Consider the following 14,706-nt stretch of genomic DNA (forward strand, 5'->3'; position numbering starts at 1 on the left):
AAACGTTTTGTCAAAAAATGATTAGTTTTATTTTTTATAAAGGAGTTGAGTCTTTTCTTAATTATCAGTGGAATTAATTCAGTTGCTACAGAATTTATACAAGATAAGTGTAAACTGGGTTATGCAGTTTATAAAAATTGGGCGCCTGTAAAGTACGATACGAAATCGAAACGAAACGTAACCAATCGAAACGAAACCAAAAATCGAAACGAAACGAAACGGAATTTAAACAAAACTTATATCAATTTTGACTACATAAAAGTGAAAATAAATTCATTGAAATAAATTTTTGAATCATAAAATATAACTACCTGTATGTTTCAGATTGCCGCTGTAAATTTTTGAGCCGATTATCCGAAATTGGCAAAAATTACATAATGATATAATTATGTAAATAACTGATGTACATTCCTATACCTTTAAATGTTTCTAATTTGTTTTACTAAATGATATTCAGACGTTTAGAGAGAAAGAGAGAGAGAGAGAGTGATGCCTTAAAACTCATCAGTGACATCACATAGCAACGATTTTTGGTTCGTTTCGTTTCGATTCGATTGGTTTCGTTTCGTTTCGTTCGGTTTCGTTTCGCACTTTACAGGCGCCCATAAAAATTAAGTTAACCAGCATTTGAGAATAAACTTAACTTCTGTAGCTAGCAAATTCATTCCTTATAATTCAATTACTAGGTACAAAAAATGATCAGAAATTATTGGAACTTTGCGTCAAGAACACGTACCAGCGGTCAGCCACAGCTAGCTCGCTCTTCCCACCTGCCTTGAGGTATCCCAGGGCAAGGCAGCCACTCTCCCGGACCAATCGGTCATCATCCTCCAGCATCCCAATAATCTTCTCCACCGTCATCTTCTGAGCCCGACCTGAAAAGGTAACACGCATTATTACCTTCATTTGGGATGGACACACATTGGTTAATTTATTACCGGTAAATGGATGTGCACAGGGATTTTATATAGATCTAGAGCCCCCCCCCCCCCCCCCCCCAAAAAATAATAATAATTATTACAGGTAGTTTTGAGGCAACACTGTGTTAATTGTGTTTTTCAGTAGCAATTTAAGGGTATTCTTATGAAATTGTGGTCTGCTTTCTATGTCCACCCAGGTCTTGTCTGAGTCAGCCTGGGGTCTGCTTGGTGTCAGCTCTGGGTCCACCATTGCAGATCCAGAGCTGAGACCAAGCAGACCCCGGTTTTGGTTGGGGTCTGCTTAATCTGTTATGTTGGGTCTGGTCGGTACTGTACAATGCCAGTTTATAATATGCTTGAGTTTTCTGAGCTACTTTTACCTGACTTGGCCAAAGCTATGGTAGCAATGGCTCGGATATTTGGGTCCTCATCTTTCAACATGTCTGTCAGCCCATTGATAACTGCCGGGAAACAAAACTCTCCTGCAACAAAGTTCAGTTAAAAAAATAAGGTGCTTTTTAAAAAAACTGACGTAACCCTTGTAATTTGTATATTATTTTAATAAATGTAATGTCAATAAAATCAAAATGTTTTGCACATGTGTCATATTGTGATGTAGGTAAGTTATACCATAAAGATGAATTTGTTTAGCCAACTGAATAAGATGTTACAATCAGAACTAATTTATTTAACTCTAGCTAAATAAATGCTTGTATAGGTCCTAACTTTGGTATTAAAGTTACCAATTCTTTCATTTAAAGTCTTATTTTTATACGCAAGGTATAAATTTCCACTTTTCCAATCTAAATCACAAGTACATGTTAACATAATCACTGCTCCTATGCAAGGCCATGTATGACAACAACCTAGCTCGTCGGTGACGTGTTAATGTATGACAACAACCAAGCTTGTCACTGCTGTGTTAATGTATGACAACAACCAAGCTCGTCATTGAGGTGTAAATGTATGACAACAACCAAGCTCGTCATTGACGTATTAATTTAAATATCTGACTGGATGACCCAGATCATTTTACGTTCGGAGGAGCGTTTTACACAGCAGCTGTACCAGAGTCAACATGTTACGGATTCCAGAGAGATGTTCCAGATCTGGCCCCTGGGCCATAAAACTTGGACAAGCTTACTTTTGATATAAGTTTCACTTTTACAAAAGGAACATATAATGGAAAAGTGAGATCGAGATCAAAAGTGAGCTCATCTAAGTTTTATGGCCCCGGGGCCAGATATCAAGTCAGTATAAGACAGCTGGCCTGGGGATCATGGAGCTGTCCAAGACTTAATGCAGAATTTGTACTCAGCAGTAAAGTTTTATCATGTACGTCATATAAAAAAAATTAAAGGATTGCTCCCCTATCACACTTTTATTGACACATTTCTCTTATCAATCTGATAATGATTCATAATTTTTTTGCGAGTGATTGAAATTTTAATTTAGTTCTTCATTCATATCAAACATTGTTTCTGCATCTCGTTGTTATCTATTTATTTCTCTTGTCAATCTATAATTAATGTTTAGTGAATGACTGAAATTTTGACTTAATTAAGTCCAAGATATTTCATGATCCCAGCCCCGTAAAACCTAGACAAACTCAGCACTGATCTCGTATAAGGAATATATAGTGGAAAAGTGAGACTGAGATCAAAATTGAGCTCATCTAAGTATCACGGCCCCCGAGCATGGGAAACGGTCACTGACCTAGTTTCTGAATAGTGATGAGTCTAAGGGTGCTATCCATATTGAACACCTCCCTCATGGCATGGTATCCCTTGGCGTACTGGGCCAAGCGGTGGTAGAAGCGATGAGGGTCAGCGTTAGGGTTCCCTTCACAAAACTGGTCATATGAGGTCCTCTTCATCGACTTGTTCAGCATAAAAATGTCCTTGTAGATCAGGTTCACAAACAGCTTGAACTCCTCTTCTGTGTACGTCTTAATTATCTTATCTTTGTACTCCACCTCAAACTTCTTCTTAAAGTCCACCCAGGTCACTTCGCTCTTCTCTGCGAAGACCCTGTCCCAGAAGTCATAGCTGAGGGAGGTGCCCTCGGACTTCTGAGCCCGACCTGACTGGGGCCTAGACGTCTCCTCCTCACTCTCATCTTCCGAGTCTGCATTCCAGTTGTCATTGACATTTATATTCATCCCATGAAAAAGGATTGTATTACCTATAATTAGTAAATTCACTTTTAAAAAAAAGAAACCTCTTTTTTAAGTCTACCGTGAACAAAACACAACATTTCTAAGAAAGTTTACCAACATAAACCAATTGGTCACAGGTTCTCCAATAACACAACAGTGTATTATAATATTATATAAACAATTAAAGCTTTCATGACATCAATCACTTTACACAGCTGTATCTAATTAATCAGGGGAAATTATTTCTTTTCCCCACACAAATTATGATATAATGAAGATGCCGGGAAATTAAAAAAAAATGACATGACTGAGGATATGTGAAAAAAAAAAATTGAAGAGAAAAAGATTTTGAAAAGTAAATATGAGATTAAGGTGGTATGGGACACTTCCATCTTGTGACATATTGTTTATCTAAATAAACAGTAACATGAAGTACAATTATATAAGTTGTTTCTTTCCCAATTTTGCCACGTAACAGCATAGCTCAGTGGGTTATTAGAGGGTTGACTATAATGAACCTGTAAGTTCGAATCCTGCTGGGGCTTTTACAATTTTTACCAATCCAAATATTTTTAAAAGCTATTTTTTGGTTAAATATTGTAAAATTTGAAAATTCTAAACCGGTGAAAGTACCTCAATCATAATGTACTTTAATCCACACTTATATTGACAGATGTCCTATACCACCTTAATATAATACTAGCATTCTGCATAGTATACATAGTTAATTGAAAAAGCCAAGCCTTAATTTCAAAAAATTTCAGAGATTTGGGGAATAAGAGTTATTATTGATTCAGAATCAATTTTAATGCAAAAATCAAGGTCAAAATCCAAGTCTAGGTTTACACGCTATACGTTCTCCAGGACTGGAAATATTGTCATTCCATACTGGATATGTTTATACGAGATCAAATTTTACTGCCATTCCATCATATTAGATATGCTTATAAGAGATCAAATTTTACTGCCATTCCATCATATTAGATATGTTTATACGAGATCAAATTTTACTGCCATTCCATAGTGGATGGGATAATAAAATACTAATTTTTACTGGCATTCATTTTTAGATAAGTTTACACAAGATAGAATTTTAAAGTAATTTCATATTGGATAGGATAATAAAAGACTAATTCTTATTGTCATTTGGGGACTCAGAAATATTGTCATTCCATATTAGATAAGTTTACACGAGATCAAATTTTACTGTCATTCCATATAGGATAATAAAACACTAATTCTTACTGTCATTTGGGGGCCCGGATATATTTGTATTATCCTCTGTTTTCTCCATTATTTCTTTTCCCATGGCAGCTAGTAAGGCAGGCATATTCTCTACAAACAGTTCCTCTTTGAAAAAAAATGTCCAGTTTATCTTCGCAAGCATCAGCTTCCTGAAATTGCAAATAAAAATCAATTTCAGATTACTTCATTTACATGACACTGATCACGTTCTATGCAGTCATGTTGTAAAAAAAACTTTCAACTTAATTGGTTGGTGTTCATTAGGGGAATCACAAGATAATCAATGAACATAAACTAAGTGCATATTGCCTCTGTCTCCCTACTATCTGACTGTAAGAAATGACATACATTCCACCGTCCAGCGACGGACTTATATCTCTGTATTTCTTCAGACTGACGGGAAATATGGAAGAGTTGGAAATGTACGCTAGCGCCAATTCGTCCTGGCACTGAACGTCTTTTGCCGACACGTCTGTGATTACGGTCACAAACACCTGATGATAGGAAACAAAATTAGAGCCATTAATTAAAAAATTAGAGCCATTAATTAATACCTGATCAAAAGGACCATGTACTACTGTACTGATTACTACACTAACTGAACAATCTACAATATGTCGGCATGACTTTAAATCATGGCACATGTCTGTATAACAAGAAAAATCTGGTTGGAATTGTCCGTTTCTTTTTTTTTAATTAACGATGTACAGTTATTATCATTTTTTTTAAATAAGTTTTTCAGTGATGCTTATTGTGATTTCTATCATTGAGTAAAATACTGTAATTATAAATTTATATAAAATTGTATGTAGGTATATTATTAGATTTATTATTAAAGGTCTCAAAACAGGAAAACACAAATCTCTAAAATCTTGGGTAATTCTGCTTACTTTGCATGACAGGATGGCCTCCCCTTTCTGGTTGAGCATCAGACGATGTTCCATCTTGGGATCAGCAAACCAGACAATCCAGCCCTGCTCCCGGAACTTCTCTGGAAATACATATAGAAAATAACAGTTAAGGGTCCTCCACACACTCTGGAAAATACAAGTCAATTTTTTGATATTCCTTCAAGATATGGAATTCAAGAATATTCAACTTGAAAATGACAGAAAAAATTGAATAATTTTTGGGGAAAATCAACTTTTAAAAATGTATTGCGTTTAATAAAAACAAAAGTTCCGGCTGTTTTCGAACTCCGGACCTGCAGGTTCATAGATTAAATCTAATACCCATTGCGCTACAGAGATAGACAACAAATATCGGTGCCAGGACCAGTTTCACAACGAGTTGAAATCACCATTTTCTGATGTTATATTGTCCTAAAAAGTGAAAGTCACAAGGTGTCGAGGACCCTTAATTAACTAAACTGGCCATCCATGGCCATCCCATAGAAGAGTGTCATCAACTTGATGACTGAACTGAACATTGTTGGCATTAAAGATAATATCGAGCGTGCCCATAGGATTGGACGATTCCAGTACAACAAAACAAGGCCTATTGTTGTGAAATTCTCGAACTTCAGGGTCAGGGAAAGTGTCAGGACATCTGGATACAAGCTCAAAAACAAGCAGTACAACATACGAGAACAATTTCCTAAAGAAATCGTTGAGAAACGAAAGGCTTTAATGCCTATATTGAGAAAAGCATTGGAGGAAAATAGAAGGGCTGTATTGAAATACGACAAACTATTCATTGACGGCAAACTATACATGGGAGAGACAGGAAACACCATTAACACAGAGGCTGGCAGAGACGATCCCGAGGATGACGAGTCTGCGGACATACTTACAGAGGACGCTGGAAACGGCAGAGGTGAAGCTTAGGGGCAATCGGAGGATGATTTCGTGAAGATAATCAGCTGGAACATAAACGGGGGTTTTGCCAGTAAATTCAGTGATAAAAAATTCCAGTGTTACATTCTCTCATATGACATCGTTCTCCTTACAGAATGTTGGATAGAAAATAATTTCTCAATTGACGTGGAAGGATTTCATAGCTTTGTTTTTCCAAGAATGCGCTCAAAATCAAAACAAGGAGGTGGTTGTGTTATTCTAATTCGTGAAAAACTTAAGCATTATGTATCTTTTCTTGAAAATATGTGTGACACTATAATATGGCTTAAGCTTGATAAATGTCTATTAGATAGTTCTGAAGATTTGTATTTAGCATGTGTGTATATACCACCAAGCAGTTCAACTTTTTACCAAGCTTATGATTGTGATATATTTAGTGAGCTAGAAAACCAAATTGTTAAATATTTGACTTTTGGAAAAGTGATGTTGATTGGTGACACTAATGCAAGAACTGCAAATGCAAATGATTTTATAATGTATGATATACTACATGATGATGTTTTGAGAGATTTAAGTGAAGTTTTATTTTATGGTTTAGACACACGTCTTCAAAGTAGAACTAATCCTGACATGGTCATCAATGATTTGGGTAACAAGTTATTATCATTATGTAAAAGTAGTGGTTTAAGAATTTTAAATGGGCGTCATAATTTGGGTATGGATAAAGATTATACATTTGTTGGCCCAAGGGGCATGAGCGTTGTGGATTATGTTATAACTACACCTGATGTATTTTCAAAAATTGATCAGTTCATTGTAGCAAATTTTACTATGTACTCTGACCATGCACCTCTTCATGTCAGACTGAAGTCTAAAATAGAAATTATTATCAATTCAACTGTGCTTAATGAAAGTGAAAACCAATTGTCTTCGAAATTCGTCTGGAACCAGGACATGATTCATCAAGCCCAGTCAGCTTTAATAGAGAATTCTGATGACCTTGTGGCATGTTTCCAGAATACCCTGTGTGATTCCCAGTCTAGTATTGACGAATCGGTCGATTTGTTTACATCACGCCTGAGTGACCTTATGCGACCCTTTTTCGAAATAAACAAAAGGTATCCAAACCCAGTTCAAAACTCAGGTGGAGCGAGACCTCATTCATGTGTGAAGTCACCTGACAAACCTTGGTTTAATGAAGATCTCCGAAAAGAGTACAGGATATATCGATCAGCACTCACTCGTTTTAATAATACAAAAAGCAGAGTTAACCATTTGAACTTAATCGAAGCTAAGAGGAATTACAAACGTTCAGAAGCAAAACTTAAACGCCAGTATTTACGAAAAGAAGGCAACCTTCTTGATCATCTCCGTAAAGACAACCCAAAAATATTCTACAAACATTTCCGGAAAAGAAAACCTAAACATACATCAATTGAACTGGACCTATTCCGAAAACATTTTGAAGATTTATCTACATTTACTACCGATACAGATAACGATCCCCCGGTGGACACTGGAACTACCGTGTTTGAAGAATTAGACACTGAAATTACTGTAAAAGAAATATCAGATGCTATAGACAATCTCAAAAGAGACAAATCACATGGTCTTGATTATATTTTGAATGAATATTTTATAGAATTCAAGGGTATACTTATGCCATGTTTACATAGTATTTTTAATCGTATATTATCATCCGGTTATTTTCCTACACAATGGTCAGATGCAGTTATTGTTCCTGTTTTTAAAAAGGGTGACCCAGATGACCCCAACAATTACCGAGGCATAAGTCTTATCAGCTGCTTTTGTAAATTGTTTACCTCAATATTGAACCGTAGACTTATATTATGGGCATCTTCCAATAGTATTGTCACAGATGCACAGTTTGGTTTTCAACCTATGTTAGGTACTACAGAAGCAATTTTTGCACTTCATTGCCTGGTTTCACAAGCGCTGCAAACTAAAAAACGGTTTTATTGTTGTTTTGTTGATTATAAGAAGGCCTTTGACTCTATCAATAGGGAGAAATTGTACAGAAAATTAAAGTATTATGGTATACAGGGAAAGTTACTTGAAGTAATTCGTTCAATGTATTCCAGAATTAGAACGTGTGTTAAATCTTCTGGTCATATTTCTAATTTCTTTGAAAATCATGTTGGTCTTTTACAAGGAGAAGTGTTGTCTCCCATGTTGTTTGTATTATATGTTAATGATCTTGAAAATGAATTTATAGGAAAAGGGACTGCCCCCACTGACCTGCAATTGCTAAGTCTTTATCTTCTTATGTATGCTGATGATATGGTATTGTTTTCTGAATCAATTGATGAGCTACAGAGCATGTTGAATATTTTACAGTTCTATACAAATGAATGGAACCTTGATGTAAATGTATCTAAAACTAAAGTGGTTATTTTTAGAAATGGTGGGAATTACCGCACCAACGAGAAATGGCTTTATAATGGTGAAAATTTAGAAATTGTGGACCATTTTGTTTATCTAGGTGTTATGTTCAATTATAACGGTAAATTTTTTACCACTCAAAAACAATTAGCGGCACAAGGTCGCAAAGCCATATTTGCTCTCAAATCAACAATTAATCAGCTTTATTTAAACCATTGTACTTTGTTTTCTGTTTTTGATACCTATGTGTGTAGCATTTTAAATTATGGATGTGAAGTTTGGGGTTCCCACAAGGGACAAGATATTGAAAAGGTCCACCTTGAGTTTTTACGCTTTGTGCTTGGTGTCCGGAAAAATACTAATACAACTATGTTATATTTCGAGACTGGGCGTCTACCCTTATATCTTATTCGTATATATCGAATGTTTAAGTTCTGGTTTAAATTATTACAGACAGAAAATTGTATATTAAGAGCTGCTTATGGCTGGTCATATTGTATTTGTGAAAACGAAAAGCAAAATTATCAAAGCTGGGCAAAATTTATTAAGGACCAATTATATAATCTGGGACTTGGCTACATGTGGAATGGTCAAAATAATTTAAACAGTCGTATTTGTTTACCAATTATTCAGAAAAGACTTAAAGACAACTTTATTCAAACGCTGCATGGCAAGATGCAAATAGAAACAAAATGTTTTATTTACAAGCACTTAGTTGATAATTTTTGCTTACAATACTATTTAGAAAAATCAATACCAAGGTTGTATAAAAAATGTATTTCCAAAATGAGGTTGTCCTCACATAATTTGCTTATTGAAACAGGTCGACATAAAGATATACCAAGAGACAAAAGATTTTGTAAAACTTGTATAACAGACATAATGAAGACGAATATCATTTTATACTTGTATGTCCAATGTACTTAGCATTACGATCAAAGCTCATAAAAAAGTATTACTGGTGTAAACCATCCATGTACAAATTAATACAGTTATTAAGTGTTAACAATATTAAAGAATTGTGTAATTTAGGAAAATTCATTTACAAAGCCCTCACACTCAGAATGGTTTGACTATATAAAGTGTCATTTGCTGATTTCAATTGTTATTACTATCAATATATATATAATATATGTGTTATTTCATTCTCCAAATACAAATTATTCTATAGATTTGTAAGGACTGACCGTCCATTATTATTATTATTTATTCATGTATTGTTCACATTTATACATGTAAGTGCTATAAGACGTATGTCTTTGCAATAAAGAAATTGAATTGAAATTGATTTGGTTAATAATGGGAGTACCAATTTGTCAACAATTCAACAAAATTCAAATTACTGGTATTTTCAAAAGGTTTTGATAACAATTGTAATTTCCTAAATAATTCATTTAAAGAGTTTGAAGATGGTCTAAACCACAGTTTGCATAAATACTCAATAAGATATTTTCAATAGACAGGAAGCCAGAATTTTACTACATGTAAAGATGTCAAGTTATAAGCTCACTTTTCTTTGTTATGTAAAAAAAACCCAAAAATTTGTGCCATATGTTTTTGCATTGGAAATACCTTACCTTTAAAAGAACTATATATGATATTAGTCAAATTTGCCCCCCCCCCCCATAATTCACTATTTTAAAAGTGATTTAGGTATATACATTAATTTGTTGTGTTATTTTATAAAAGAGTTGACCTATCTATTTGATTTAATATGCACTCACTGGCGGTATCAATCTAATTAAAATTAGATGTTTGATTAGATTGTGGCAGTATATGACGTCAGAAGTGACGCTTTTTTTATAATTCAATAAAAAACAGTCAAAAATTGACATTTTTCTGATCTGTTTTCGATTGGATATATGACTCTTTGAGTGACTCTTTGAACAAGAACAAACTTTTTGTCACTTAAAAGTACTGGTAAGATACATCTTTGGTGAAAATATTTTGTTTGTTCAAGCAGTCGCTCAATGTTTTCTTAAAGAAAAACTGCTTCAAAACAAGCTGTTTTATGGTTAAAATGTGAAAATGGCGGGAAAAGGTAAACTTTATGATGTCATATTTTTAAATTGTGGGCACTGAAATCAAAATGAAAGTTACTAAAAAACTTCAAATGTATATTTGTTCAAATCAAATAAAACAAAGAATTACAGTAAAATGACAATGTTCATTTAATGGGGCCATTTAAGGCTCAAACCATATATAGTCCTTTGTGCCATTTTTTTGTATTGGAAATACCTTACTTTAGCATTGTAAGCATTAAAAATTTGAAAAACATTTAAGAGGGCTGAACGGTAGTGGCCATGATTTTTTAGACTTTATTAATCTCCTTCAGAAGAAGAGCTCTGTATAAACTATAGTAAAATATTCAAATTTCACAGCTAAAAATGGATATTTCCTTTATTAAAGGGTATTTATAGCTAAACAAATCAATACATATGTAAAAATATAAGGAAGAGCTGATGGTTAATTTGACCACCCAGCCTCCTTGGTGCCCCTTTAAATTGCATGCAATAACTTGTTTTACAAAATAAAACAATCATTAATTAATGGACCAACTATCTGTGAATTTGTCATGCTCTTTTTATTGTTTGTTACATTCCAAAGTCAGGATAGGTCCACAATTCTATTGTATGACCATCATTATAACACCTGTACATAGAATTCATCAGTTTGATTGGCCACATGATCACCAAATACAGCATGTATTGATACTGACTCACCTGTTGACCATGTCACACCTGTACATAGAATTCATCAGTTTGATTGGCCACGATCACAAAACACAACAGATACATGTATTGATACTTACTCACCTGTTGACCATTTCACACCTAGTCACTGTACTGACGTTATACAAATGCCATTAGTCTTTTTTAAACACATCTTGTTGTTGTTGTTGAACCAAACTGTTAAACCATGTGGCTTTTACACAATCAACAATTAGCAAAGTTACTCTTATTGGAATACTGAAGGCCTCACAATGTTTTATTGAATGTGACTTTTACACGTGTCATATCTGATGTCCAGCTGGTTTTTTTTTTTATACCAAATGAATGAAACTATGCATATTAAATGAAAACAATGAAATTTTGTTGCTAAATTTAAACAAGAGGCCAAATAGGCCTTAATGGTCACCTGAGTAGCATATAACCCCTACACAAACTTGTCGAGGAGTCTCATAAATTCATTTAATTGAGTTTTATTCTGGAGTAGAAAAATTATAAATTTATTTGTAATGACCACCACCTCCCTGCCTGAAATCTTTCAAAAAGAACTATGAAACCTATAATTTTGGCGAAAAACTTAAAGATCTGGTCTACAAAATTATGAACTAAGTTTTCCTTTCAGGTGTGTGGGTGTAAAGAAGATAATTTTTAAACATTATATGCATTAACACCTATACATCTACTTTGGCCCTGTCCTAGAGTCAAAACCCATACTCCAGGGGAAATTTAAAATTTTAGTAGATGACTTCCTGGTAAACATAACAATAAAGTCAGTTTTCATACAGATGTGTGAGAAAAGAGAAGAAGGTTTTAAAACATTATATGTATTAACACTATATTGCCCCCCATGTCCCGAACCCCTAACCCAGGGCCATGACTTTCACAATTTAGGTAAAGGAGTATAATTATAGTGGACATCATAACCATGTATTCAGTTTTTTGCCCACATATTTGGGAGTAAAGTAGAAGATTTTTTAAAGATTTTATACATTTTTACTATATGGCTATATTGACCCCACCGTAGCTAGAGCCGGAACCCCTGACACAGGGGTCATGAATTTCACAATTTTTTCAGAGGGCTACATGGACATCATAAACAGGCATTTAGTTTTTAACAAATATATCGGAGTAGAGAAGAAGATTTTCTAAGATTTAATACATTTTAACTATATGGCCATATTGGCCCCACCCTTGAGCCTGAACCCCTGACCCGGGGTCATGAATTTCACAATTTTGGTAGAGGGATTCATGGACATCATAACCATGCAACCAGTTTTTTCCCCAGACATGTGCAGGATTAGAGAAGAGGATTTTTGAAAATTTGGTTTTTTTTGCATATTTGGCCCTACTTGTGGTGCCCCGGGGGTGATAGAGCCACGAATTTCACAATTTAGATTCCTCTAACCATAGAGATGCCTAACACCAAAAAAATGGTAACAATTAGCCATGTAGTTTTTAAGAAGAAGTTAAAAATGTAAAATTGTTAACGCACGATGGACGACGATGGACAAAAACGGATAGCAATCGGTCACCTGAGTTAACTGAGGTGACCTAAAAAATAACCCATCAAAAATCAATAAGGCCCATGGGTTTAAATAGTCACCTCATATACCGGTAATGTACCCCTTATGATATATAATATAGGATGCGTTATAAAAATTGCTATGTTATGATTTTTATATCGCATACTTATAGAAAATATCAAAGAAACAATAAAAAACATCATGTGATGAATGATTATTGTTAACAAATCGTTCCGTGTCTATGTATTCCATCTCTGATAAACTTCCCTGGAATTTTTGCGCCAGCTGTTTGTATACCAAGTGAACGTCGACGTACTATTTGACGTCATACTTGGAGATCGGAGTTGAACGACACATATCAAACTCTACGTCATAATAGCCGATGATTAACGGAAAGGGTGTGGTATAACATCCGAAGATTGCCGGAGGGGGGTGTGATATGAATCTTATATCACACCCCTAGGGTTTATATCACACCCCTAGGCGAATTTTCTGTTTATATAGCACAGGGCGGGAAAGGGTATATTTTCTATAAGTATATGAAATATATGAATTAATGCTTATTCACTCTAAAATCAAAAGAGTTCCACCCAAACAACTGAACCCTTGAACTTTAGTCAATAATTTTACTATCGATTCTCTTTACAACCATCGAACCCGGGTTCGATTCTCGGTCCAGCAATGTGTTTCCAATGTATTTATGTGCTCATTCCTCCCTACCTACTACAGATGGTACTGTGGCCTTCCATGTGAAGGCAATATAAATATATATATAAGTCCTGACAAGGTGAACTTGTGTAAGGTCTTTGGGGTTGAAGACTATATAAGGAGGGAGGAATGAAGTAGTTGGGGCTATATGGACCGTGGATATCGGCCTGGGTAGCTCAGTGGTAGAGCTCCTGACTAGAGTTGCAGGGGTCCCGGGTTCGATTCCCGGTCCAGCATATGTTTTTAATGTATTTTTATGCTCATTCCTCCTTACCTACTCTAATATTCATTTTTTAAATGATCTTGAAGTCAAATATAATATTGCAAGGAACTAAACATGACTATAGAACTCACAGAATTTAAACCTTAATTACATATATGCATGTATATCTAGTTTTTTTTTTTCTTTTTCTTTCTAATTTTCAAAACACAAGAACCTACAGGCCTTGATGGTTACCTGAGTACCTTAGCCATTAGACTGACGTGTCAGAGAGTCTCATGTTTGTATTTTAAGCTTATGGATTTGAATATATAATGTGAATATATCTTAGCTCCAGGGGAAAAAAATTATAAACTTTTAAGAATAAGAGACCTGCAGGCCTTAAATGGTCAACCTTTTATAATATTCACAGTTTCATTTATAATGCACACAAAATGCATACAGCTTATTTCTACAGGTATACAATGCACAGGATTATTCTAGTACGTAACTTAAAATAGAACATTAAATTTTTTTTAAATTTAATATGTATACCGTGTGACCATTGGACCAAGCGCGGTTTGATTTTTGTAGAACAAAATTTAATATTTGAAATGCATACAGTATAATCCCCTGGGATCCACATGTCTACTCAAATTAGGCTATAAGTAAAAAACGTAAAAATTGTATCTTCCTAAATAGCCATAGAAAAGTATGTGATTCCGAGATTTTTTTATTTCCTTTTTCAATGCTTATCCATTTTATAAGTTGATAAATTTTCTATATATACTTTTTTCAGTATCTAAAGATCGGTTCTTTGATGTTAATGTTTTTATTTTCCATCTTATAATTTGATAAGACATAGAGTTAATAAACAATAAACATTATAAGAAAAGTGCTACTCATTTAATGAATGAGTAAACTTTTTCGAACAAAATGGTGGCCAATTTATAATGGCGGCGTTAATGAGCTGGTAGAAATTTTTTCAGCCTTTAGTACCCCTGATTCATCTTCTATTTTTCAGT

General features: G+C 34.4%; 1 protein-coding gene across 2 annotated transcripts in view; it reads right to left on the reverse strand.

The window, feature by feature from the left end:
• LOC105329386 (uncharacterized) overlaps positions 1-14,706 on the reverse strand; it is a 31,014-nt gene that overhangs the window by 2,659 nt on the left and 13,649 nt on the right. For both annotated transcript variants that reach the window (XM_011430620.4, XM_011430621.4), the window contains exons 3-8: positions 5,214-5,314; positions 4,672-4,817; positions 4,324-4,472; positions 2,637-3,104; positions 1,301-1,402; positions 737-875 (exon numbers count right to left, since the gene is read on the reverse strand). In XM_011430620.4, coding sequence (XP_011428922.3) covers positions 737-875; positions 1,301-1,402; positions 2,637-3,104; positions 4,324-4,472; positions 4,672-4,817; positions 5,214-5,314 — 1,105 coding nt within the window. The remainder of the gene's footprint in view (positions 1-736; positions 876-1,300; positions 1,403-2,636; positions 3,105-4,323; positions 4,473-4,671; positions 4,818-5,213; positions 5,315-14,706) is intronic.

The sequence above is a fragment of the Magallana gigas genome, chromosome 3 (assembly GCF_963853765.1).
Source record: "Magallana gigas chromosome 3, xbMagGiga1.1, whole genome shotgun sequence".
Taxonomy (NCBI): Eukaryota; Metazoa; Mollusca; class Bivalvia; order Ostreida; family Ostreidae; genus Magallana; species Magallana gigas.